The sequence below is a fragment of the Cuculus canorus genome, chromosome 7 (genome assembly GCF_017976375.1).
Source record: "Cuculus canorus isolate bCucCan1 chromosome 7, bCucCan1.pri, whole genome shotgun sequence".
Classification (NCBI taxonomy): domain Eukaryota; kingdom Metazoa; phylum Chordata; class Aves; order Cuculiformes; family Cuculidae; genus Cuculus; species Cuculus canorus.
In genome coordinates, this window is record NC_071407.1 from 34,205,712 (window position 1) to 34,230,381 (window position 24,670).

The window sequence follows — 24,670 nt, forward strand, 5'->3', positions numbered from 1 at the left end:
AGTTTAATCATTGAACGGGATCACGCTGGATGGATTTATTTCTGGACTCGATTTCCCAGGAACTCCACTATCTCAGCCTGGGTGGGGGGCGGGAAATGCCTCAGCTGAAGTTTCTCTAGCTCCAGCTTCGTGATTAAAGACCTGTCGCTTTGGAGTTGCAGCAGCTCTGTCACCACTGACTCGTCCATCTGCTTCGAGACAATGTTTGCCGTCCACTTGATAGCTTTCCATTTCGCAAAGCTAAAAGAGGATCAAATAAAAAAGGTAAGATGCGGCGTTGGCTGCTTCTTGTTTTGAGAACTGTGTTACTGGGATGCTGTGCAGTCTCTGCGGTGTGTCGCGCACACGAGGTAATGGTGTTCTCTGCTAAACCCATGCAGCCAAGTGGGGTACGAAGTGTTTAGACCCTAAGCCACCTGACAAGAGTAGAGATAGGTCTTTTCCCTGCATAGTTACAAGTTCTCTTCCAGTAATCAAAGTATCAAAATAGTTTGGGTTGGAAGGGACCTTAAAAATCATCCGTTTCCAATCCCCCTGCGATGGGCTGGGACACATCCCACAATGGAGCAAATGATCTTCAGTAAGGAGAATTGGTGCTCAAACCTTATCTGGCACGGTGTGGTGTAGTCCAGAGAGCAGAAAGAAACCTCTTGCTGAATCGCTTTGCAAGTGTAACGTGAAGGATGGGATTTCTAAAGCTGAGGAGGAATCAGAGTCACCTACATTCCAGCAGGGTTAAGGAAAGCTCCTGGGGGCTTTGGGCCAGGTCTTCTGGGACTCAAGAAGCGGTTCCAGCGAGTGTTGGTGTGGGAGAAGTGCCTGTGCCTCCTTTGGTTGATCGAACGTGTCTGATCACTCCTTTAATTACAGTCAGAAAAGCTCAAGATCAATCCACTGGTGCTGGGAGTGAGCTGCCTAATGGTTGCTCTTCCCTAATCTACTTTCATGGCCATACTGTGATGGGTGTTTGGTTCTCTATCATAAGACCATGTGGGGTACATAAGCTTCTTAGGTCAGAGGTTCTAGACACGTCCCCTGTGGGTCCAGTGTTCTCCTGGCATCTCCATTGCCTGCTTTCTGGTGGCCATCGCTGCCAGGCTCTATCCTCTCTGTCCTCTGGGCTGTCTGCAGACGCGAGGATCCAAGGTCGGGGTGGGCTGATCTGCCTGCACGGCTGAGCTCTTCAGCAAAGTGAGCACCACTGGGTTGTCTTCTCCATGCCGTTGCTTAAACATGGAATGGCTTGTTCTTAGGGGGCTTCTTCCACTAATTCTGCCTTGAAGAGAAGCATTCCAAGAGAGGTCCTGCTGTCTCCACAGATGCCTCCTGTCTCTCAGTCATAGTCATTTTATCCCCAGGGTTTAACATGATCAGGAGGGCCCAATGCCCTTTCCTTGTGTGAGGATCTTATTTAAGATCTCTCGTCTATGCAGAGCTATTTCTTCTTAGTTTTTACTAAGAAAGGGAGAGACCTTGTGGAGCGGTGCTTGGGTGGAGTCAGCTCTTTGGAGGAACACTCAGAGTGTAGCTGAGGGAGGACTTCGCTGACGGGTTGACAGCAGAGAGGAGAGGGCAGAGAGATTCTGGCAAAGCCATTTAAAAGATTAAACCTTTCTGCTGGGTGCAAACTATCCCTGCCTGAAGGCAAGAAACCACACGCTCTTTAGAGTTCTTTTTTAAGAAGCCCGGGGTAGACTGTATGGAGCAGAGTTGATTTCTCCCTGATTAAAAAGAAGGAATGCCTTCCCACCTCTCCCTCTCCAGGCTTATTTGCTCTCTAGAGGCAGGAACAAGAGCTTCCCTGCCCAGAAAACAGTTTCCATCATTGAGGCGAGACGCTTAAAAACAAGGACTGTCCTTGTGGGAGGGAGGCAGCAGATAGTTTGGTGTTGCGCATCCTGCCCGTCCCTGTATTTACAAGCAAATGGCATGTGAGCAGGCCCTCGCTCTGGTTCTAAATCGGGCTGGAGAGCCAGCAGGCTTTCCTGGGCTCTGCCTTATCTGATTTCTCCGAGAGGACCACCATCTCCTCTTCTGGCTGTGGGTAAACAGGGTGAGGAACGCAGGTTCTACGGGGAGCCGGGAACCAGCGTATGTTCTCCGCAGACAGACATGGGCATTTCTATTACTGTTTAGTTATTTTTTCCACTTCTGTTAACCACAAGGTTATTTGGGTCTGTGTGAGGGCGCGTCGAGTGCTGTGTTTCCCCGGGCATTGTGGTGGTGTTTATTGGTGGGCCCTAAAAAGCAGCGCTGGTGCTGAGGCGGTGGAGGCTACACAGTGGTGGAGCCTCAAGAAAAGCCTTAGAATTCAAGTGCTTGTGCAAATGAAGGCTACAGAGAAGGATCCAAATGATGGCCTTTTCAAGGCACAGCTGTATCCAAAGGCAGCTGCTGCTCCCGCATTATGTAGTTTGACGCTTTCTCCTCTGTGTGCCCGTGTTTTGATGTTGGGTAACTACTGGAGTTACTGTCAAGGTCTCGGCTCTTTCAGGCTGACCCTCAGTTTAAAATGGGGCTGTGAATAGGTAATTAGTTTGTGCTTCATTGATGTAGGTGGCCAGTCCAAATTGCAGAAAGGGCAATTTATCTACAACCTGCATTCTCCTCTGTTTAAACAATGCTACCTTTGACATCTTGCCTCGTTGCTGGTGGGACTTGTGCGTGTTCTCCCGACCCTCCAGACCTCCCTGTGTAAACGGGACTGATGAAACGCTCTGAACAGATAAAGCAGCATAATAATGTGGCCCGTGGAGAAAGAGTTGAGTGTCTGTACTAGTGAAGAGCTGGAAGCTGTCCTTCTCTCTCCCCTGCCCACCGCCTCCGAGTCTCATGTCATGGGGAGAAGGATGTTAACACAGATAATCTTCCAGGGGAAACCCAGCTCCCGGTACCTGAAAGGGCTATGAGAAAGCTGGGGATGGACTTTTTTACAACAGCATGGAGTGATAGTGTGATCAGGAATGGTTATTAATTAGAAGGAAGAAGATTTAGACTGGACATTAGGAAGAATGTCTTCCCCATGAGGGTGGTGATGCCCTGTCCCAGGTTGCCCAGGGAAGCAGTGGCTGCCCCATCCCTGGAGGTGTTCCAGGCCAGGTTGGATGGGCCTTGGGCAGCCTGAGCCAGTGGGAGGTGTCCCATGGCAGGGGGGATGGAACTGTATGGGCTTTAAGGTCCCTTCCAACCCAAACCATTCTATGATTACATGATTCTAGGCTACCTTACTGAACAGCCGTGTATCCAGCCCTGCAGGTAAGTGTCAGTCCAAGCAGAGTCTGGTCCTCAAGAACAAAACCTTAAGTTTTTCCCCTATGAAGCTGTACAGAAACTGTGGTTGGCTTCTCTACCAGTTTATCTGAATCAGTGTCAGCGTCTTCATAGATCTTTTTGATTCCCTTTAAATTCAACTGTCTTTTATTTTGATTGTATCCTGTGACTTATAGACGCTTAAGAAAGGACATTGATTGCACCCAAAAATGTGTTTTAGATGTAATCTTAGAATCAGAAGAAGAGCCGGGGTGAGAAACAGGCTTTGAGCTCCGGCCTGGCATGCCAACAAAGTTAATTGTCTGTGGAGTGAAGCAGTAGCTGAATAGATGTTTTCAGGTTGTGGCTGACACGCTTGGGTACTGATGGCATTTTCTGGACCTGACTCAGAGAGGTCAAATTCTCACCAGATTGAGACGCGTTGCAGTTCTAGTTCCTTACACTATCCTTGCCTCCTATACATGTAAAAACACCTTGTCAGGGTTTCAAGCAAGTCTCATGGACTTATGTGTGTTGGCAAATTACCAAGCCATCAGAAGAGACAGCGAGCTTTTTTGACAGCAGTTCACCAAGGGTGCATTAAACATTTTGAAAATGTAGGGTTTTTAAGAGTAAATGTTCTGATGATGTCCTGGAGCTTGTATGGGAATCGTGGGAATTTAGGCACTGAGATCTAAACCAAAATGAACTTGTGGAATTGGAGAGGTGGGGTTTGCAATGGTGGCGTGCTCACCTTCAGTTTGTTACACATGTGAAAGTAATTCTTTTGTCTCCGTAGAATCTGTTTAGCCTCATGTCCGTCAGGTGGGCGGAAATCATAGAATCACCAAGCTGGAAAAGGCCTCTTGGATCATTGAGTCCAACCATTCCTATTTGCCACTAAACCATGTCCCTGAGCACCTCATCTGTCTGTCTTTTAACTACCTCCAGGGATGGGGACTCCACCACCTCCCTGGGCCCCATGACCTCTGCCAGTGCCCCATGACCCTTTTGGTGAAAAGTTTTTTTCTGATTTCCAGCCTGACCCTCCCCTGGTGGAGCTTCAGGCCATTCCCCCTTGTCCTGTCCCCTGTCACTTGGGAGAAGAGCCCAGCTCCCTCCTCTCCACAACCTCCTTTCAGGCAGCTGTAGAGAGCAATGAGGTCTCCCCTCAGCCTCCTCTTCTCCAGGCTAAACAACCCCAGCTCTCTCAGCCGCTCCTCGTAAGACTTGTTCTCCAGCCCCTCACCAGCTTTGTTGCTCTTCTCTGGACACACTTCAGCCCCTCAACATCCTTCTTGCAGTGAGGGGCCAGAACTGAGCACAGGATTCAAGGTGCGGTCTCACCAGTGCCGAGTACAGAGGGAGAATCACCTCCCTGGACCTGCTGGTCACACCGTTTCTGATCCAAGTAAGATGCCATTGGCCTTCTTGGCCACCTGGGCCACTGCTGGCTCATGTTCAGTCAACCAACACCCCCAGGTCCTTCTCCTCCGTGCAGCTCTCCAGCCACTCTCCCCCAGTCTGTAGCTGCACAGGGTTGTTGTGCCCCAAGTGCAGGACCCGGCATTTGGCCTTGTTAATCCTCATCCCGTTGGTCTCATCCCAGCAGTCCAGCCTGTTCCAATCCCTTTGGAGCCTCCCTGCCCTCCAGCAGATCGACCCTTCCTCCCAGCTTAGCATTGACTGCAAACTCGCTAAGGGTGCACTCAGTGCTTTCAGAATGAGTAAAGTAATTCTTGTCCAGTACAACACAGGGTACTGCTGGAACTGGAGTTCAGGATTTTCACATCCTTCCTGTCAAACTGCACCCCTCATGGTTAGAAAACTAATGCAAGTGGCTTGGAAGTTCCTGCGTTTTCTCTGCTGAAGGAAGCCACCCCAGTAGGAGAGTCCCGTAGTCTGAAAGCCGCGCTCATCCCACCCAGCTGCTGAGCACTGAGGAGCCTGTTTGCCTCCCAAGTAATACCTTCTGTCTTCCCAGGTTGACAGGTACCTGTATCACATGCGTCTCTCCGACGATGTCTTGCTGGACGTGATGGCTCGCTTCCAGGCTGAGATGGTGAAGGGCTTGGGGAGAGACACGAACCCCACAGCAACGGTGAAAATGCTGCCGTCCTTTGTGCGCTCGCTTCCCGACGGCTCGGGTGAGTTTCCCCTGCTCCATCACAGCCCTGCTGGGTTAGGAAGGTGATGAGTTGCTATGGATGTTCAAGGACAGCACAGGGCAGCCAGGGGCTCTGCTTATTGCCCATCTCCTGTTAAGAAAGTGGGTGTGGATGGTGGAAACAACAACTTGGGGGAGTGCCGGCAGGGCTTTATTTCCTTGCATCAGGTGGATTTTCACCCCAGTACTGCTTGTTTGAGGAAAACACCTAGTAAGTGCTTGGAAAATGACCTCTCTTCTCCATAAATGCGGCTGTACCCAGCGCAGGGCTTGCTGCAGGAGCTGTGGCTGGACACAGCAAGGGCAGCCTCTACAGCCCAGAACCTGCAGTGCAGTGTGTGCTGCAGGTGTGGGGTTGCAGGCACTGCTGTGGCATCCCTGGAGCTCCAGGGAAGGGAGGATGTTGCAGTGAAACCCTTCCCATGGCGAAGTGGCAGCGGCGTTGCGTTCTCAGAGCTGTAATCCCCTCTTGGCTTCTGACAGCAAAATGCATGTGCGCTCTCTGTTGCCCCAAAAAGTGATCCCCTCCTGCCTTTCCTTGCCTTCGGAAGCAAAATCTGCTTCTGGGTGGGTCTAGCAGGAAACAGCCTGCTCTGCTCCCGCAACTTGTTTCCAGTTGCTCCTGAAACTTAAGCAGAGAGGGAGAAAGTGCTGTGGTGTCCTCTAGGAGGATGCAAAGTGAGGTAGGATCTAAGAGCCTCTTTTGTTTGGAGAAGTGTGCACACTTCGTGCACATCCGAAATAACTCTCCTGGCTCAGGTGGCTCCCAACAGCGCAGACTGACAGAAAACGATGTTTTCCCCACGTTTAACCCAGTCTCTGAATTTGCGCAGGACTCTGTGTCTGTCCTAGATCAGGACTCGGTGTGTAACAGCTGTTCATGCAGAAAACTTAGGAGGATTATGTTTGCCTAACTGGCACTGGACACTCTCCTTTTGGCTGCTACCTTCACCAAAGAAAAAGAAATATTACTTTGCCCTTGCTAGCTCTGCGACCATCACTGGTTCTGAGGTCTTACATGACACTGATCCTGTTCCAAAGTTGCAGGGAGCACCTGAGGTCAGGAGACCTGGAGAATTGCATGTAGTGTCATCGCTGTTGCAAGAATTCCTATTCCTCAAGGCCACTTTGGACAATGCTCTCATGGCCTGTGTGATGTTTCTGCGGTGCCAAGGTCAAGCTGGGCTGTGGCTTATTGTCACACTGCCTATTTTAAGTATCACATTGATTTTTCTATTTTTGCCCACTTGCAAAATCTTCGATAATTCTGTTGCCAGACAAAGCTTCCGGCAAGTTTAAACACCCTGAACTTGGCTAGATTTTGCCTTTTGCAACAGCAACACCATTTCAGGTTTTACAGTGCCCTCAGTGCTGCTACCGTGTGGACCATCGTCAGTTTTTAATCATCTGTCTAATGTCACAGTTTACTGAGTAACCCAGTTCACCCCCTCACCTTTGTGATATCTGACCCTGGTATTACAGGTGGAATTTCTTGCTTCCCTCCCTTTCGGGGCCAGATTTGATAAAACTCAGTCAGGTGTTTGAACTGTGGAACAAAGATCACACAAGGCTACACAAATGACACTGCATTTTCCTTTGGGGAAGGGCCTTCTCCGGTGTGTGGGATACATAGATAATTGCTTTATTGTAGCAGTGAGGCCAACAGTCTCTTATCCCTCTGCAGCTGTGGAAGGAGCAGGATGGGCAAAATCAGACTGCTAAATAAAAATGAAATCATAGAACCATAGAATCACTAGGTTGGAAAAGACCTCTTGGATCATCGAGTCCAACCATTCCTATCTGCCACTAAACCATGTCCCTGAGCACCTTGTCTACCCGTCTTTTAAATCCCTCCAGGGAAGGTGACTCCACCGCCTCCCTGGGCAGCCTCTGCCAGTGCCCCATGACCCTTTCTGTGAATTTTTTTTTCCTGATACCCAGTCAGACCCTTCCCTGGTGCAGCTTGAGGCCATTCCCCCTTGTTCTGTCCCCTATCACCTGGGAGAAGAGCCCAGCTCCCTCCTCTCTACAACCTCCTTTCAGGTCTCCCCTCAGCCTCCTCTTCTCCAGGCTAAACACCCCCAGCTCCCTCAGCTGCTCCTCGTCAGACTTGTTCTCCAGCCCCTCACCAGCTTTGTTGCTCTTCTCTGGACACACTCCAGAGCCTCAACATCCTTCTAGGAGTGAGGGGCCAGAACTGAGCACAGGATTCAGTTGCAACGCAGCAAGATAAAAGGAGGGACCTTATCCTCTTGCTTAGCATTGACAGCTCTCAGCTTTCCTAGTGATGCTCCCGACCTGTAGGATAAAGACCTGTCTTGATGGGGCAAGAGAACCTGTGGCCGTGGTGGGGCAGAGACCCTGGGCTGTAGCCTTCCGTGGCCCCTGGGCCGTGCTCCTTGGCCATCACCGGTGACAGTTGCCCACTTGTGTTGCAGAGAAGGGTGACTTCCTTGCTGTTGACCTGGGTGGCTCCCAATTTCGTGCCCATCAGGTGAAGGTGTTTGATGACGGGAAGCAGAGCATCCAGCTGGAGAGCAAGTTTTACCCCACACCCAAGGAGGTCATACAGGGGAACGGAGCTGAGGTAGGGCACACAGGGTTGTCTTCTGTGGTGGTGCTGTGCTTCAGCGTGTGCCTGCTGCACTCAGCCTGACTCTGTCCTTTCTCCTGCAGCTCTTTGACTACGTTGCTGACTGTCTGTCAGACTTCATGGAGACCAAAAACCTGAAGCATAAGAAGTTACCTCTTGGCTTTACATTTTCTTTTCCCTGCAAACAGACCAGATTGGAAGAGGTAAGATGTAAAAAGAAATACTATTGGCAAGCCTAGCTCCTTGCAAAACCCAGAGGAGGTATTGCTTGGGAGAGTTAACCTTGGTGGGGTCGTGTTTACATGGTACTCTGAAGAAGGCACGGGTGGTTATCAGCATTTACCTAGATTTGCCATTCATACACTCATTTCCAGCCTCAAGTCAACATGATCTTCAAGCTATTCTTTTACCTAATCAGTACCCGATTCCATAATAACCACGTGCCCTTGTATGAAGACTGTTAGACTGTAAAACACGTTTTTGTGTCTTGAAGCATGTTTCTTTCTTAATCACTCTCACTCAATTTCATTTTTACAGTGGATTCTAAACAGGAAAGACCTGTAGCTGAGCTCTTTGAGAGGCTGTGTGGATGGATGAAGGACTGCTGGCAATTACTTTGTGGCCTCTTGTTCTAACCTCTCTTTCATTTCTAGGGATCTATGATTTGCATCCCAGTTCTGCGAATGCTTTGTGCTTAATGCCATTGGTTTGTGATGAGCACCAGTAAAGCCACACATGCTGTAAACAAAGCACAGGGAGATGCATTTGCAGGACTGGGACTTTATTGCTGTACCTGTTTAGTTGCGTTAGCACTGACAGGCACCCCAAGAAGAAGGCATGGGGGATCATTAGCTTTTACCTAGATTTGCCACCATTCATACACTTGTTTCTGACCTCAAGGTTGGAAATTCATACGCATCATTCACACGCACATTTCCTCACCCCAAAGCAACATAGAATCATAGAACATTTTGGGTTGGAAGGGACCTTAAAGATCATCCAGTTCCAACTCCCCTGCCATGGGCTGGGACACCTCCCACCGCCCATCAGGCTGTACATGTTTGGCTGTGACTTATTTTGTCCCGATTTTAATGTGTGGAGAGACACAGTGGTCTTGGCTGTCTTTGTGAACAGGTTTGTGTGCTAAAGTTAGAGCTTTTGGGTCATTGGACTGTTACTTTGTAGGGGGTTCTTCTCACCTGGACAAAACATTTCAAGGTCCGAGGAGTTCAGGACACAGATGTGGTCAACTCTCTGCGCAAGGCTCTCCAGAAGCATCCGGTGAGTTCTGTACCTGCAGGAGTTGAACCTTAGTGGTCTCAGGTTGTCCTCCTGGGACATCAGCTCTTGGTGTGGGGGTTGTTTTGGGAGTTGTTGGACATCCTTCGAGGACAGTCAGTAACAAATGTCCCACAAGGCTATGTGTCTAGGATATAGGGCTGTCCCTCAGAGCCGAAGCCATGGATGGGGCCATGCAGCTGCAACTCAGGCTGCCCCAGGTCACTCTCACGGTGATGGCAACTGTATGCTGATAAACTGGGCTGGCAGCAGACCAGTATGGCCCCGTGATCTGTCTGAACCTGCCTGGTAAGACAGGGATATACACTGTGTTTCGTAGCCGTGCTTGTGGATGAAGGTTAGGAAGGGGAGACTATCATCTCAGACCTGCACACCTAACCCTACCAGGACTTGCCCGTCCACTTCAGTCTGTAGAATGGAGTGAGAGATGGTAATTTTTAAGTCAGCAGTAAGACGGGACTAAATCTGCCCCAAACTAGTGTATACCTTTCAATAACGTTATGTTTTAATATTTTGAAAATCTTCATTTTTTGTGTTCAGAGCTGTTGATGATGTTACAGAATCATAGAATAGTTACGGTTGGAAGGGACCTTAAAGATCATCTAGTTCCGACCCCCCACCTAAGAGATACAAAGCATCTTTCCATATCTTGACATTTTTGTAGCAAAGAGGAAATTCTTCTGTTTTCTCGCATAGTAAAAATCCAGCCTTGATTTTGGTTCACTTCTTTCTCTGCATCAGTCTCGCTGTAGTTTGCAGGGACAAAGGATCTGAGGCTTCCCTCTTGAAGCCTCTCTGCTGGTGTTGGCATCTGAGTTACGAGTGTCCTTTAATAAATTTGATTTTACCGTGTCGAGTTACCTCAGTGTGAAAAGAAAACTGCACGGCTTTGATGGAAAGGCTTTTTACTTGAGTGTGATACTAGCGTGTGGCTTTCTGTTAAATAGCTGCATTTCTGCATGTATATTTTCTGTCCCATTTGGTGGGATCTGCTTGGGGGTAGGACGTATCCAAACATGCAGCCCGCAAGGACAGATGCGTTATGTGCTAACACACCACAAAATTCAAGCCAATAACACATTGCTTTTCTGGCAAATGAGATTGTATTGCGGAAAACCAAATCCTACAAGCAAAGATCTTGGCTGTTCAAGCACTCGAGAATTCAGAGGTGTTCGTTACTTTACAGGGTTGTGGGGATAGGGTTATAAAAATAACCGGTGTTTCTTTGGCTGGAGAATTTTCCTGAACAAGGCCTTCAGAGTACGACACGGGCAGTATGTCTGCGTGCTGTTGCTTTAACACACGGGAGGCTTTCTAAGCTTTTTTTTTCTGTTAATCACCCATCTTTATGCTATTAGGACATAGATGTTGATGTTCTGGCACTGGTCAATGACACCGTGGGAACCATGATGACTTGTGGCTACGATGATCCACGCTGTGAAGTTGGACTCATAGTTGGTAATTTATTCTGTTTACGAAGTAGTTTATTTGTTGGGGTTTTTTTCCCACTAATTTGTTTAATTTAATCCTAATTTTTTTTTTAATCCTAACAAATCTGGAGTAGAAGAGTGTCCCAGTACAGGAAAGGGCAGGAAGAAAAGTGAAAAAACAATGGTCAGATTTTCAAGCCTGGCTGCCTTCTGTAAAGCAGCGGTTTTTATGCTGATCACATTGCCATGGAATACCACAGTCCCCATTTTGTCTGGGTTCAGTTGTGACCAGCATACTAAACTTTTCTGCTGACTCTATAGCAAATTACTGTCTCTCTGTCCAGAGAAAGCTGAATTCCTCTTACGTCTGGTAGTTAGGATCAGCTATGCTTCCCACGGTGTCTCCACCCCATGCACCGTGATGGCTTTTTAAGGTACGTAAAGTACATCTCAAAAAGAAAAAGATGTTTTAAAGCAAATCAAGCCTTAGATTCACTCAGTCTGCAATGGTTATTTAACAAGCATAAATAGCTCGATTTTAGCATCCTGTACCACAGGGTTATGTATCAATATTTTCTTCTAAAGACAATGCGTTAATTTTTTTCCCCAAACATGTAGACATAAAACAAACAAAAAGCAAACCTGAGACAAAAGGGTAATTTGTCCGCACTGGCTCCAACACACACAGGGACTGGTACCAACGCCTGCTACATGGAGGAATTGAGGCACATCGATCTGGTGGAAGGCGACGAAGGGAGGATGTGCATTAACACGGAGTGGGGGGCCTTCGGAGATGATGGTGCTTTGGATGATCTCCGCACAGAATTTGATCGGGAGCTCGATCTAGGATCTCTCAATCCTGGAAAACAATTGTAAGTGATTCCCTGGCTGATTTGCTTTGGCAATCAGAGTTCTACGAGCTCATTTTTAGCATATGCCAGGAGCAGCCTTGGAACAGGAATGGGGTTGAGTGAGCCTGAGTTGACTTGATCCTGGTCCTGTCCTATCCATACCTCTCACACCTCTCTACCACACAGGCTAAAGGGTTGCTGCTGCAGTTGCTAATGTGTCCTTTAAAATAGGTGGTTGCTCTGTTGTGACTCTGTGGAGGAGTAAAGAAGGAGAAGGAAGGTAAACAAAAGGCATATTTAAAGCCTGGTTCTTCACACTGCTTCTATTGGCTGAGCTGCTCAGAACTCTTTTGAGTATTCTCTTTAACCACTCCGTTAACCAACCTGAGGGACTGTTGTTGGGTCCCAGGACCTCAGGGTGGTTTTCCATTTACAACTTATCTCCCAAGCTCTATTTGTACATGCTCAAGTGTGATCACTCTGCAAAAGGACATAAGATGCTTGAACTTACCATGGCTCTGGCAAGCTGGTGAACACCTGTAACCCTTCCCGTGCCCCATTCCAGGTTTGAGAAGATGATCAGCAGCCTGTATTTGGGGGAACTCGTAAGACTCATTATCCTAAAAATGACAAAGGAAGGTCTACTCTTCAATGGGAAAGCATCTCCAGCTCTGCTTACTAAGGGCAAGATCGAAATGAAACACTTGTCTGCAATGGAAAAGTAAGAACCAGCAGTGTGCTGTTTAAGAGTGGCTGTTTGTCATTGCTGTGCTTACGGAAGTCTATTAGCATGTAATTATAATCTGTGAGTACTGGGAACAAACCTGAACTGTTCAACTTGATTTTGCTTTTCTCTAGGAGAAAAGTCGATCTTTCTGTAAGTAGGAATTGGTGGAAGATAAAGTTTTAGCAAAGAACCACAGTAGCAAATGTGTTGTCAACCATCACAGATACCTCTTTGGAGACCTGAGCACAGGGGGCGATTGTGGCAGTTTTCAGCTTCTGTGGTGTGGGAATATTGGGGTAGTGGTGGTGTTGTACAGACTCTGAGTCACCTAATGGATGACTACATGGAAAACTGACAGATTGTGGTGTTTTGAGGAGGAATCTTGGTTCCCGTTGTTACGTCAGGAATGATTTTCTCTGTTGTATTAAGCGAAGCTGTACATTTATCCCTGTGCTTTCCTACTGTGTACTAGATGTTTTATACTGCTCTCTTCTTGACTGGCTCATTGCTACGTCTCACCAAAAACTGAACCCCAGGAATCAGCCTTTTAAAAGTCTAGTCTCTCCCCCGGTATTTTTGGGAACAGTGAAGGAAAGACATTACTGGTTTATGGGAACCAACATATAACACTGCCTGATAGGTTGTGTCCTCGTCTTTTCTCACTTCTTTTCAAGCCAACACGCAAATATTGATTTCTGTGCTGCTTTAATGTCTTTGCATTAGCTGATATATTCCTTTGTGTTGGGGCAGATATAAGGAAGGTCTGAGCAACACAAAAGAGATCCTTACAGAGCTAAACCTGTCTCCTTCTGAAGAGGACTGCATCGCCGTTCAGCACGTCTGCACCATCGTTTCCTTCCGCTCGGCCAACCTCTGTGCTGCCGCCTTAGCAGCTATACTGACCCGACTGAGAGAGAATAAAAAGCTGTTAAGGATGCGAACCACTGTGGGGATCGACGGGGGACTCTATAAAACCCACCCACAGTAAGTAACTTGGGAGCATTTGGTAACTGCTGACCACGTGTCGGTGTTACAAAGGGTCTCCGTCTGCATCTATGGGTGGCTTTTCAGAGAGCTGCTGGTTTTGCCGCAGGGCTGGAGTGAGATGTGGTGTATGGAGGATCAGACTGGCTTAGTTAACACAAAGTTGTCTCAGGAGCTTTAGAACTTGGGGTGGGGTAAAAACATGACACATGGGACAATGGTGTCTGGGAAGAGATTCCTCAAGTGACTCCTGGCCCTTCAGGACACTTGCAGTTCATTGTGGTTTTTTCTTTCCACGTCTCCTTGCCACCTCTATGAACCTATGCTTCCCTAAACTGGAAACTTTCCCAAACTGAGTGGAATTCTGGTTCCATCTGGACGCTCTCACCCTCTGTGCTTGTGACTCTCTGCTGTTGCCTGGCTTTTCTCCAGTGTCCCCTGTCCTTGGCACTGGCACTTGTTTAGAGATGTCCTCACGTTCCTCTAAGTGTAACAGCTTCTGCAGAACAGCCAGAAATCAGGACCCTCGTACCCATCTCCTCTTTCTGACCCCGTGCTCCTCAGGCTGTGCTTCGGCAATTGTTGCTGTTGGATGTGTCTGTGTGTGTTGGAAGCGTATGTGAAGTAAAGCAAGCGTGAAATGCCCGTGAGAACCTAAAGAAACTCTTTGTTCCTGTAGATATGCCAAACGCCTGCACAAGGTGGTGAGAAGGCTGGTCCCCAACTGTGATGTTCGGTTTCTCCTGTCCGTGAGCGGCAGCGGGAAGGGGGCTGCCATGGTCACAGCGGTGGGGTACAGGCTGGCTGCCCAGCGCAAGCAAATCGATGCTGCTCTCTCACCATTTCTGCTGTCCCTGGAGACACTCAGAGAAGTTAAGCACAAAATGAGGACCGAGCTGGAATATGGGCTAAAGCGAGAGACGCAAGGCAGCGCCACAGTGAAGATGTTACCCACGTACGTCTGTGGGACACCAGATGGAACAGGTGAAGGCATTTCATGGCCACTTGGAGGTGGGGCAGGAAAGGTGCTTGTCTGTTTTCCAGAGGGAATATGCCAATTATCCTAGCAAATGCCAGCGTGATTTGTGTTGGCAAACCAGTGCTTCCTGAGGTGTTATCTGGCTGGTCCTTCAGCCCCGTGCTAGCGGAGCGATGGGATGAATGCCAGAGGGAGCAGTGTGCTGTCGTTGGTGCAGAACAGGTTTCTTGGGGCTGTGTGGCAGAGCATGTCATTCTGACTGGTGAACGTGATACAAGAATCACCAAAACGAAATACTTTTTCCTCTCTTACAGAGAAAGGAAAGTTCCTTGCCCTCGATCTTGGTGGGACAAATTTCAGGGTTCTGCTGGTCAAAATCAGAAGCGGGAGAAGAAGATCAGTGCAAATGTACAACAAAATCTTTGCCATTCCTTTGGAGATCATGCAAGGGACAGGGGAGGAGGTAACTTCTAATGAGTATTTAACTGATCCAGCCAAGGCCCATTGCATAGGATTTCTGTGAGATTTATACAGGGTTTTTTCCACCCTTCCAGCTCTTTGACCACATTGTCCAGTGTATAGCAGACTTTCTGGAGTATATGGGGATTAAAGGTGCTCGACTGCCACTGGGCTTCACCTTCTCCTTCCCGTGCAGGCAAGCCAGCATCGACAAGGTAAGAACTGCAACACAGAATGGGTCAAGTGGCAGCTGTGCATCTGCTTGGTAAAAGACATGGTTTTAGATGATGTTGACTTGCTGGTTTGGAGTTTGCAAGCAAAAAGCTATTCTTCTAAAAGTTTCCTTCCAAGTAGGACTTTACAAAGTTGACAAGATATATACACATTTATATATATGTATACACACACACTCATGTGGAAATTCGTCTTTGGAGAGAATATTTCACCTGCTTTATGGAGATTTTATTACTCTAGTGTGCAAATCAGTTGTGTTTCATGAGAAAGTCATCATCCCATATGCATATGGGAGGGAGAACTTTCACCTTTTTTATCTGATAAGAGATGGATGTTACTTGCTTTTATTCTCTAACGATAAAGCCTTTATGATAGTGAAATGACTACATATTTTTAATAGCCTGGGAATCTCTTAACTCTTCAATGGCAAGAGAGAACAGGTGCCACCTCCTGCCTCCTCAGCTATGATGCCAGGGTGTTTTCCTGGCTGTGATGCACAGGTCTGACTGTAACTTTGGCACTATGTTAGTTTATATTCGTTGAGTGTCATGGGGCAAAAACTGAGCTTGCTTGTTTGGCTTGGAAGGGTTGGACCTCTCAGATTTGTAAATTTGAATTATATAGTTTATTGACAGACATGATATCTTCATCTTTCCAGATCTGATGCAAGAGAAAAAGAATAAAAAAAACCAAATTCAGGATGGAGTAATTCTCAGTGATTCTGCTGCATTCCCAAAGAGAGTTAGAGGAGAGTGCAGTTTAATTCTAGTTAAATATGTACAATATTGGCGAAATGAAAGACTTCTATTTTATGGATGTTTTTATGTCCTGGTGGTTTTCACAAAAGCTTTTAAGCCTGGAAGCTAGTCTACCCGGTCTCAATTTTCAGATCACAGTTGAGAGCATAGCAATAGGACCTGGCTGTTTGTGGGGCCACAACTCAATGTGCCTTCCAAACCTATACCTTGTTATTTAGGTCTTGACAAATGATGAGGAAACCAATTCCAACCAGCAGTGGTAAACTGATCAGGACACATCTGTGTCAGGGTCTCATAGTGTGTTGCTTTGTGTGTTTGATCCTTTGCTGTTGCTAGAACTTGAGGGTTTTTAAGAGCAGCTTTTTTTTTTTTTCCAATTTGTCCTCTTTTCTTTCTTATTTGGGCAGACAATCCGGAGCCAGTTACCAAGTGAAAGGCTAATTAATGTAATCTGGAAAACTACTACTGTCGGGCCAGGTCACTGTCCAAAAATAAACAAATCAGCGTTGCCTGGAGTGGTAGGATAATACCAGTGTCCTTCAGTAAACTGGCCAAAAATTAACAGTAGATGTTCATTAATATTTAATTATTTCCAGCAAAAGCAATTTTTACAGTCTTTCCCACTCACATGACGCAATGGCTATGCGCACAGAAGAAGGCGAGACGGGAAGGGTTTCCAAACGAGAAAAGTGTGTTAGAAGGCACTTAGTTAGCGTTGTCTTGATAAATAACCGAGTAAATCTGGATTCACTACCATCAGCAGTTGAGTAACAGAGATACACGTGCACACCCTCTGCACTGGGCACTCCCAGTAACTTGACCAGGGAAATACATGGCTTAAAAACAAAATGAGGACAGGAGAAGAGGCAAGGGGAGACAATAAAAGACTGATCCTTGGAACTTCCAGTCTTCTCTCTATCTTCCCTCACAGTTTTCTTCTTCTTCCGTTTCAGGGAACGCTTGTGGGATGGACAAAAGGTTTCAAAGCAACGGACTGTGAGGGGGAAGATGTTGTTGATATGCTGAGAGAGGCCATCAGGAGAAGAAATGTGAGCTTTTCTGCTCTTTTTGGTTTATTTAATGCATGGTCCATCTTCCTCCAGGATCCCACTACTTATTGCGAAATGTATTTTAGGAGTTTGACTTGGACATTGTAGCTGTGGTGAATGACACCGTTGGGACAATGATGACGTGCGGATATGAGGATCCAAACTGTGAGATTGGCCTTATCGCAGGTATAGTGATATTTAAGTGACCACTATAAGAAGGGTCATTGGGCACTGGAACAGCTGCCCAGGGAGGTGGTGGAGTCCCCATCCCTGGAGGGATTTAAAAGACGGGTGGATGAGATGCTCAGGAGCATGGTTTAGTGGCAGATGGGAATGGTTGGACTCAAGGATCCAAGAGGTCTTTTCCAACCTGGTAATTCTATGATTCTGTGTTACCAGTCACTTGGAAGTCTTGGCAGATTTGTATGGTATTTAAAAGACAATGTAGTATCACCCATAGCATATAGGAGCCTGAATCTGTGGGACTTTTGATCATATCTTTGTTGGTGCCTGATAAAAGAATATGGAAACAGTAGATCTTGGAGGAATCCTCATTTTCACAAGTGTTTTGATATTTACTATGTAGGCGGGTCATAGGCTTAGGAACCAGAAAATGTTTATTAAAATTTGAATGAATTCTCTTTGTGATTCCTTCAGTAGATCACTCCAACTTTTCAGCCAGGAATACATCTAAGCATGTAAAATCTGAAGCCTCAGTTGGAAAATATGGTCTTCTGGTTGGCTACGTTCACCAGAAGTGCACTCATTTTGTTTGGAAAAGTGGTGCTTATATTAGTTAATGTAAACCATGTTGCAAGCAATAAGGCCCTGTTCACCAAATAATTTCAGGCTTGGTAGCTGCTTAATTGGCTTCTAGGCTCTTGGCAGGGTTTGCTTTTGGGAGCTGACTGTCATACAAGCTCATTTGTGGTGCATTACAACTAGACGGGCAGCAATGACTGATCAGAGCTTGCCAACAGCTGTCAAAGACGTTTCCAACTTGTAATAGAGTCTTCATTCCCGGGGAATTCTCTGAGCAGGACCCATTTTACTTGGTAATGTTCTGTTGCAATAAATTACAGCACTCTTACTGGCTAGCACTTCCTTCTGTACGACATGGAGAGATCTTTGAAATTTGGGATATGGAAAAGAGAGCTTTTAAGATGATCGCTGCAATCATCTTCCACGTGTTTCAGCTGCTGCTTCACTTTTCTGGCTGAAGCCTTGTCATTTCTTTCCCCCTAGGAACAGGCAGTAACTTGTGCTACATGGAGGACATGAAAAACATAGAAATAGTGGAAGGGAATGAAGGAAAAATGTGCATTAATACGGAATGGGGAGGATTTGGTGACAACGGCTGCATTGACAATATCAGAACAAAATATGATAAAGAAGTAGATGAAGGCTCACTAAACCCGGGGAAACAGAGGTAAATGTGATGGTCCTGATATTCCTGTGGAATATTTCGAAGTAGAATATTTTGATTTAAGCTAAAGAACAGTTAAGTTTTGTCTAAGCAGTTGTGGTTTCTGAAAGTTAGACAGAATGCCCCTCTGATAGCATGTTTTCTTTCTCTGATGGCATGTTTTCCTCAAAACAGCGTTTTTCAGACACTGTCCTTTCTTTGAAAATGATAACTTATTGTGTGAAATATGCTATAGAATCATCGAATCATAGAATAGTTTGGGTTGGAAGGGACCTTAAACATGACCTAGTTCCGACCCCATGTTGCACAAGTTTACAGAAGGAAAATGTCAAATTCGGAATAAACCCCAAGCTAAAGTCTGTTGTTAAAGAGAAGCCAAGTTACAAATAAGCACACTGATGCAAAACCTGACACACAAAGTTTATGCGCTGAACAGATCTCTCTTCTTCTATAATCACCTCTGTTTGGAGTTTTAATGTATCTTAAAGCCAACGTCAGCCAGCTCCAAATTAGCGAGGGTTTTGACTGTTGCAAAGTTTAATAACATTAAAATTAGACCTTGAAAAGTAATAGAATATGCATAAGATTTCTGGGAAAATTTATACACATGCATATAAGTGGGAAATACATTCTGTAACCAGCCTTTGTCTCTCTGCATGCGGTCGATGGAGATCACGCCCCCATGTTGCTCAGGCCTGATGAAGGATGCTTGCTCTCTAAAACTCCAAAACGAGTCTGAAAATGTTTTATTTGCTGACATTTTCAGTATCAGTCCTGGTGCTAAAAGCCTGATTAAGTCAGTCTTGGAGACTGCTGCTTTTTAAAATATGCTGCTTTTTAGCTGCTTTTTAAAATATGCTTTGTAAATGAGTAACCGAAAAGGAAGCTTTAATACTATATTTCATTTGTCACACAGTCAGTAATGCAGATATCCAGACAAAACCCAAAGACATATACATTGTTTGTGTTAGCATAGCACCGTCTTCACCTTAGGGCAGTGACCAAACGATGCAGCTCTTAATATTTCCCTGCTCAGTGAAGGTCTAGCTGTGTTCCTCCTCCTGGCGTACATTTTGAAAGGTAAAATAAAACTTGTGCAAGAGAATAAACTGAACTTAGCTCTTCTTAGGTTGATAAAACCAACATTGATTACATATAACTCACTGGCATGGGGGGCAGGAAAAAGTATTGCTTCAGTGTGAACTCTGGCTTTAACACCATCTTCTGTTTCATATTGCAAAGTGTTTCTTTTCTTGATTCAGTTACCTTTTAACATAGGTAAATATGTTGTAATTAATGTTTGCCCTTTAAGTCGCTGCAATGGGTTTTGGATGGTTGAAAGATGGAGCGACTATTGCTCTGCAAGAGCTGACAACAGGTAGAGCTACTTGTGTTAAGCAGAGCTAACATGCCATCTCTTTAAAAACGCGTATTTTTTCTCTTATAACATAACAGGTATGAAAAAATGACGAGTGGCATGTACTTAGGTGAAATAGTAAGGCAAATTTTGATTGACCTAACCAAACAAGGACTGCTGTTCAGAGGACAGATCTCGGAATCACTCAGGAAAAGAGGCATATTTGAAACAAAATTCCTGTCCCAGATTGAGAGGTAATCTTGTTCGATTTACATAGTTTAAATCCTTAAGATCCTCTGTAAAACAATATTCTGCCAATGTACGGAGCCCTTTCCTTCAACAAGTCAATTATATTTTCCTTCTGTGCACACATACTACCCCTCAACCTCAAAATTAAAAGCCAAATCCACGGAACTAGGGGAGTTCCAGAGTTATTCTGTAATTATATGAATTATCATTTCCTGTCCACACAGCTGTGTTATCCTGGATAACCATTAAGAGTGATCAGGCTTGGAATTTATCTTGTAAGAGTTAAAATATTACTTATTTTTTAAAAAAAAGTCAGTGATAGTCCATGAATATGTGCTTACCTACCTGTGCATGATTACAATGGTCTTCCAGGTTATTTGAAACCCTTTCCACTGTTAAAAACCTTGAAAGATCGTGTCTCAGCATTGAGATCAAAAATAACAGTCAATTAAGTGGCTGATTTGGCTCAGCCCTCTCATGGCTTTGGGAGTTAGGTGAAGTTTAATGTAGCAAAAGACATGCCTGGAGCAAGTTTTCAGCCTGAATTCAGACTGGGATTTGCCTTAAAACAATTGGAGAGTGCTGAAAGTGGAGAAGTGGTCCCATTTCTTTGAGTCATGGCAGAGTCTCAGCTGTAGGACTTCCATTTGCATGCCTGCTGGATCCCCCTGATTCCTTGATGTTGCATGTGTGTCCCCCTCTGTGCAGTGACCGGCTCGCCCTCCTCCAAGTCCGGCGCATTCTGCAGCAGCTTGGCCTGGACAGCACGTGCGATGACAGCATCATTGTGAAAGAAGTGTGTGGAGCTGTTTCAAAGAGAGCAGCCCAGCTCTGTGGGGCAGGACTGGCAGCGATCGTGGAGAAGAAGCGAGAAAACCGAGGTGTGGAGCACTTGCAAATCACTGTTGGAGTAGATGGGACTTTGTACAAGCTCCATCCACAGTGAGTACCGTGGTACTGCTTCCCTTTGCCGCTTGCTCGTTTCCACTGTGAAAACCTACCGAGCTGTACTAGTGAGATGATAAAACATGAGACGGGATGAAGATCTAACGTGTTTCCCTGCATCCTGTCATTTCCCTTGCCTTGCCAAGGGATCAAAAATTGCAAAGTCAAGTCTGTTTACCACTGGGAGGCTCTTTTCCCTGGAGTGTTGAGCAAAAGTACTCTTCTAATATTTATTTTCCAATGTTTTGGGGAATTTCGGCAATACCTGGGTGTCCCAAGTGGAAAGCCACGTTGAGTTTTTGGAGTTGAATCATTATCTTGTGAGTAAGGCCCAGAAGTAGATGCATTAGCTTTTGAGTTGGGAGAAGAGAGCCTCTTGCATGAACACTAAAGGCAAGAGGTTTGTCTGGCATCGTGCTGAAGAAAATTAAAGTGGAGAAATAGAAATTAAAATCTGATTGCGTACAGAAACCTTTCATGAACAGAAGGGAAAACAATCAGAAAGTGATGCTATGAAGAACCAGTGGAAGATGCTGGCTGATATTATGGTTTCTTGCCAATAGATAAAGATCTCTGACCAGAAAGCAGGCTGCTAAATAGTTCTGTTGTTCTCTCGCTTCCCTTTTAGTTTTTCTAGGATCCTCCGGGAAACAGTGAAGGAACTGGCACCTCAGTGTGATGTGACTTTCATGCTCTCTGAAGATGGAAGTGGGAAGGGAGCTGCCCTCATTACTGCAGTAGCAAAACGATTGCATAATGTTGGACAGAAGTAAAAATGAGAGGTCAAGTCCTTTCAGCACTGCCAGGTGTGTGCACTGGGGATTTGCTGAGCAGTGGTTCGAGACAGCTTTGCCAGACACCGGTACCCAGGTACCTGTTTTCAGGGAGCTGCTGGTTCTTGACCAACCAGGGTGGTGGATTTTTGTCCTTTGATAATTTGGATCAGGTCTTTCTGCTCCCCACCAGCGTTATGTCCTGGCGTGCTGCAGTCTACCCAGTTCTGTACTTCCTTCGATGCATCTATAATGCACATGTGAGAGTGAAAAGAAAACCAGACAAACAAACAAAACAAACAAATCAACCCTGAATGTGTGTTTTTACAATGGCTTAATTAAGCTACAGCGCCACAACTGAATTTCTCAACAGTTCCTTAGGATTTTTGTGTGCTTTAGTTTTAAGTTGGCCTAATTCAAGGAATATTGAGATCTTGGTGTTGCAGGACATGTTTGTTCAAGTGCTTCACAGGTTTTACAGTGAATCTGCAAGGAAAATAAATGCATAAGTTTTGGTCAGCGGTGCTCCTCCACCACTGCTACATTGGTTTCAAGTGTGTTGTGTTGTAAACCTTCCCTGAGGACAGGAGGCACGTTTAATAGATGAATGTAAAGGGAAAAAATATGATTCCATGAAATATCTGTTTGTATCAAAATACATTAGTGTGTTTGAGTGCACATAAACCAACGCTGGATGGATTCTGACTGCAAGGGATTCTTTTCATGCTGTGGGAGAGGCTGTAGGAGCCACTACAGAGTCTGCTATGTCTATGTCAGAGCTGCTTAGAGAATATTGAATCTGTTTACCTTTAGGCCACCAAAACAGCTGTGTAGAGACATAAAAAAATCACTTGAATTTTGTTTTCCCTCAGTTATCTCCTTGCCTGTTCACGGGAGGATAGTTTCCATTTTGTGGAAGAGAGTTTATCCTTGTTTTTCATTTCCCGTTGCCCACTGCTCTGCCTGTCTGTAGACTGTTGTAATAAACCTGCAGTGCTGTGAGCCTTCCCTTCTCTGTCTAGTGCCTCTTCTGAGCGGTGGGAAGAACGTGCGGGCAAGTGGGACCTTTCTTTAAACCTACCTACCACAGTCCTCAGCAGCACTGGGGTTATGACGAAGGTGGATTGTGGATAGAGCCTGTCAAACTGCGGCTGAATTTGCCTGTTTCTCAACGCTGATAAAGCACCATTATATGTGGCAGCAAGCTACGGGCATGGAAACACCAGGAGAATAACCCCTACCCTTCCGTGACCAAACGTCCCTCACCTGATCTACCCATCTCCTAATAAACTTAAACAGTCCTATGATGCAGAGAAGGAGACAATCTGTAGTTTGCTATTCGCTGTTCTTGAGTATTCCTGTATCCCCTTTAATCCTCTCTTCTTGGATATTTGCTTCCTTTCAGGCTGGCAGCAGAACGTGGGGTTGAGAAATGTGCTCTAAGCCTAGTTAGGTCAAAAGTAACTGTTGTGCAGAGGGGATAAGCAGCTGGGCTTATGTAATAACGTATGTTCAAATTTAGCAATGGCAAATTCAAAAATCGAAGCTACAAACCTTTCCTGTTTTGTAGTTTTGAAAAGAAGCATCTTAACAGCTCCGTCGGAGTGGCTGGATGAGTGAAAAATAGTACTTTGTAATAATTTTTACTTCTAAAGGAATTCCTCACAGTCCTGAGCTCACTGCGATGAGCAACCGGGATAAAGGGGATAAGCTATGAACTCATATTGCATTTGATGTTTTCCTCCTTTTGTCAAGAAACTTAATATTTTGCTTTTTCTTTATATTTCAGAATCCACAGAGCTACAGAAACCAAAGATTGTTACGTAGTGGGGGCAGTGTTATTTGGAATGGATGTTTTTGTCCAGTGGTGAACAGGTTAAATTCGGAGGGGCTGGATATAGAAATAAAACCCATCAGGTCCTAGGGCTGTGTGGGGCTTAGAAATAGCCTAGAATTGCTCTTCTGCATTGGCTGTTTCCCCTCTCAGCACTCTGAGAGCTATCAGTGTAGTCTGGGGTCCTTTTTGGGGAGTGGGTTGAGCTAATCGGCAAAAATGCATTTGTGGATGACAAGAATCATGGGAGGGCGAAACTACATGATCTTTAAGGTCCCTTCCAACCCAAACTATTCTGTTTCTATGAAGTATGTTCCTGTATATCCGGAATGAGGAGATGTGGACTTACTCCGGGCTGGCCACGTGAGTATGGTGCAGAGTATCTTTTGCGCTTTTATTCTACAGTCTGTTCTGCACCACTGGAATGCCAATCGGTTACAAAACAAGGTAAACCCCTTGCATGGATCCTTGCTTTACATTTGGAAAGAAATCTTATATTGCTTCATTTTTTCTTTTTAGACTTTTTTTTTTTTTTTTGAAATTAAATATTGGCATGGAGTCAGTTTACACGTTGGCTGCAGTTATTCCTTTTCTGCAGTAGATTAGACCCACACAATAATATCTTTTTGCATCTGCATTTTTTTTTTTAAACAGTGAGTCTGTGGGTGTTGTGGAATCCGATCACATGAACCTGAAGCTGCTCACAAAGCGCTCGTCGACCTACGGCTCTTGTTGAGGTCCTTACAGCCCAGGACACGCATGCTCTTGTCTTTTCAGCAGGCTGCTGGCTCGCTCGGAAGCCAGGCAGCTCCCACGCCGCTCATCAGGCAGGGAGGTGGCATCCAAGCTGGGAAGGCTTCTGCCTTCTGAAAGGGAATGAGCATCGATTCTCTGGGCAGCCCTGGAGAAGGGAAGGATTGACTATTGTGGGATTTTACTAGGGGTACAAAACTCACTTGTAGTTTCCCAAGGATCCCGTAGACACACAGATGCTTTTGGCTGACTCTAAACCAGAACATCTTCCATCTGGGTAATGATACAGCATCGTGTTCCCGATTATGGTCCCATGTTGAAACCCAAGGACTGTTGCAAACTTGCCATCTCCCTCGTACAAATTTAAGCTGTTGAAGCAACTCTCTTCCTGCACATTATATGTGGTGATTGAGTTTAAAGTCCTGGCTTAAAATAAAATAGGATACTCTGAAAAGTATGTAGTACCATTGATCACAGGAAGTTTTTAGTCAATGTAAAATAAAATTATATTCTTCCAGTTTCACATCTTAGATGTGCTTTTCTGGTGCTTTATG

At 45.7% G+C, this 24,670-nt stretch overlaps 1 protein-coding gene across 1 annotated transcript; it reads left to right on the forward strand.

Moving 5' to 3' along the window:
- LOC104063104 (hexokinase HKDC1) lies at positions 1-24,580 on the forward strand. Its single transcript, XM_009565257.2, has 18 exons — positions 1-264; positions 5,234-5,396; positions 7,855-8,003; positions 8,093-8,212; positions 9,195-9,290; positions 10,667-10,766; positions 11,427-11,610; positions 12,155-12,310; positions 13,067-13,300; positions 13,980-14,284; positions 14,594-14,742; positions 14,834-14,953; positions 16,684-16,779; positions 16,866-16,965; positions 18,025-18,208; positions 19,661-19,816; positions 20,520-20,753; positions 21,385-24,580. Exons 1-18 carry the CDS (start codon positions 202-204, stop codon positions 21,527-21,529), a joined length of 2,754 nt encoding a protein of 917 aa, XP_009563552.2. The 5' UTR covers positions 1-201; the 3' UTR covers positions 21,530-24,580.
- Positions 24,581-24,670: the final 90 nt, after the last annotated feature.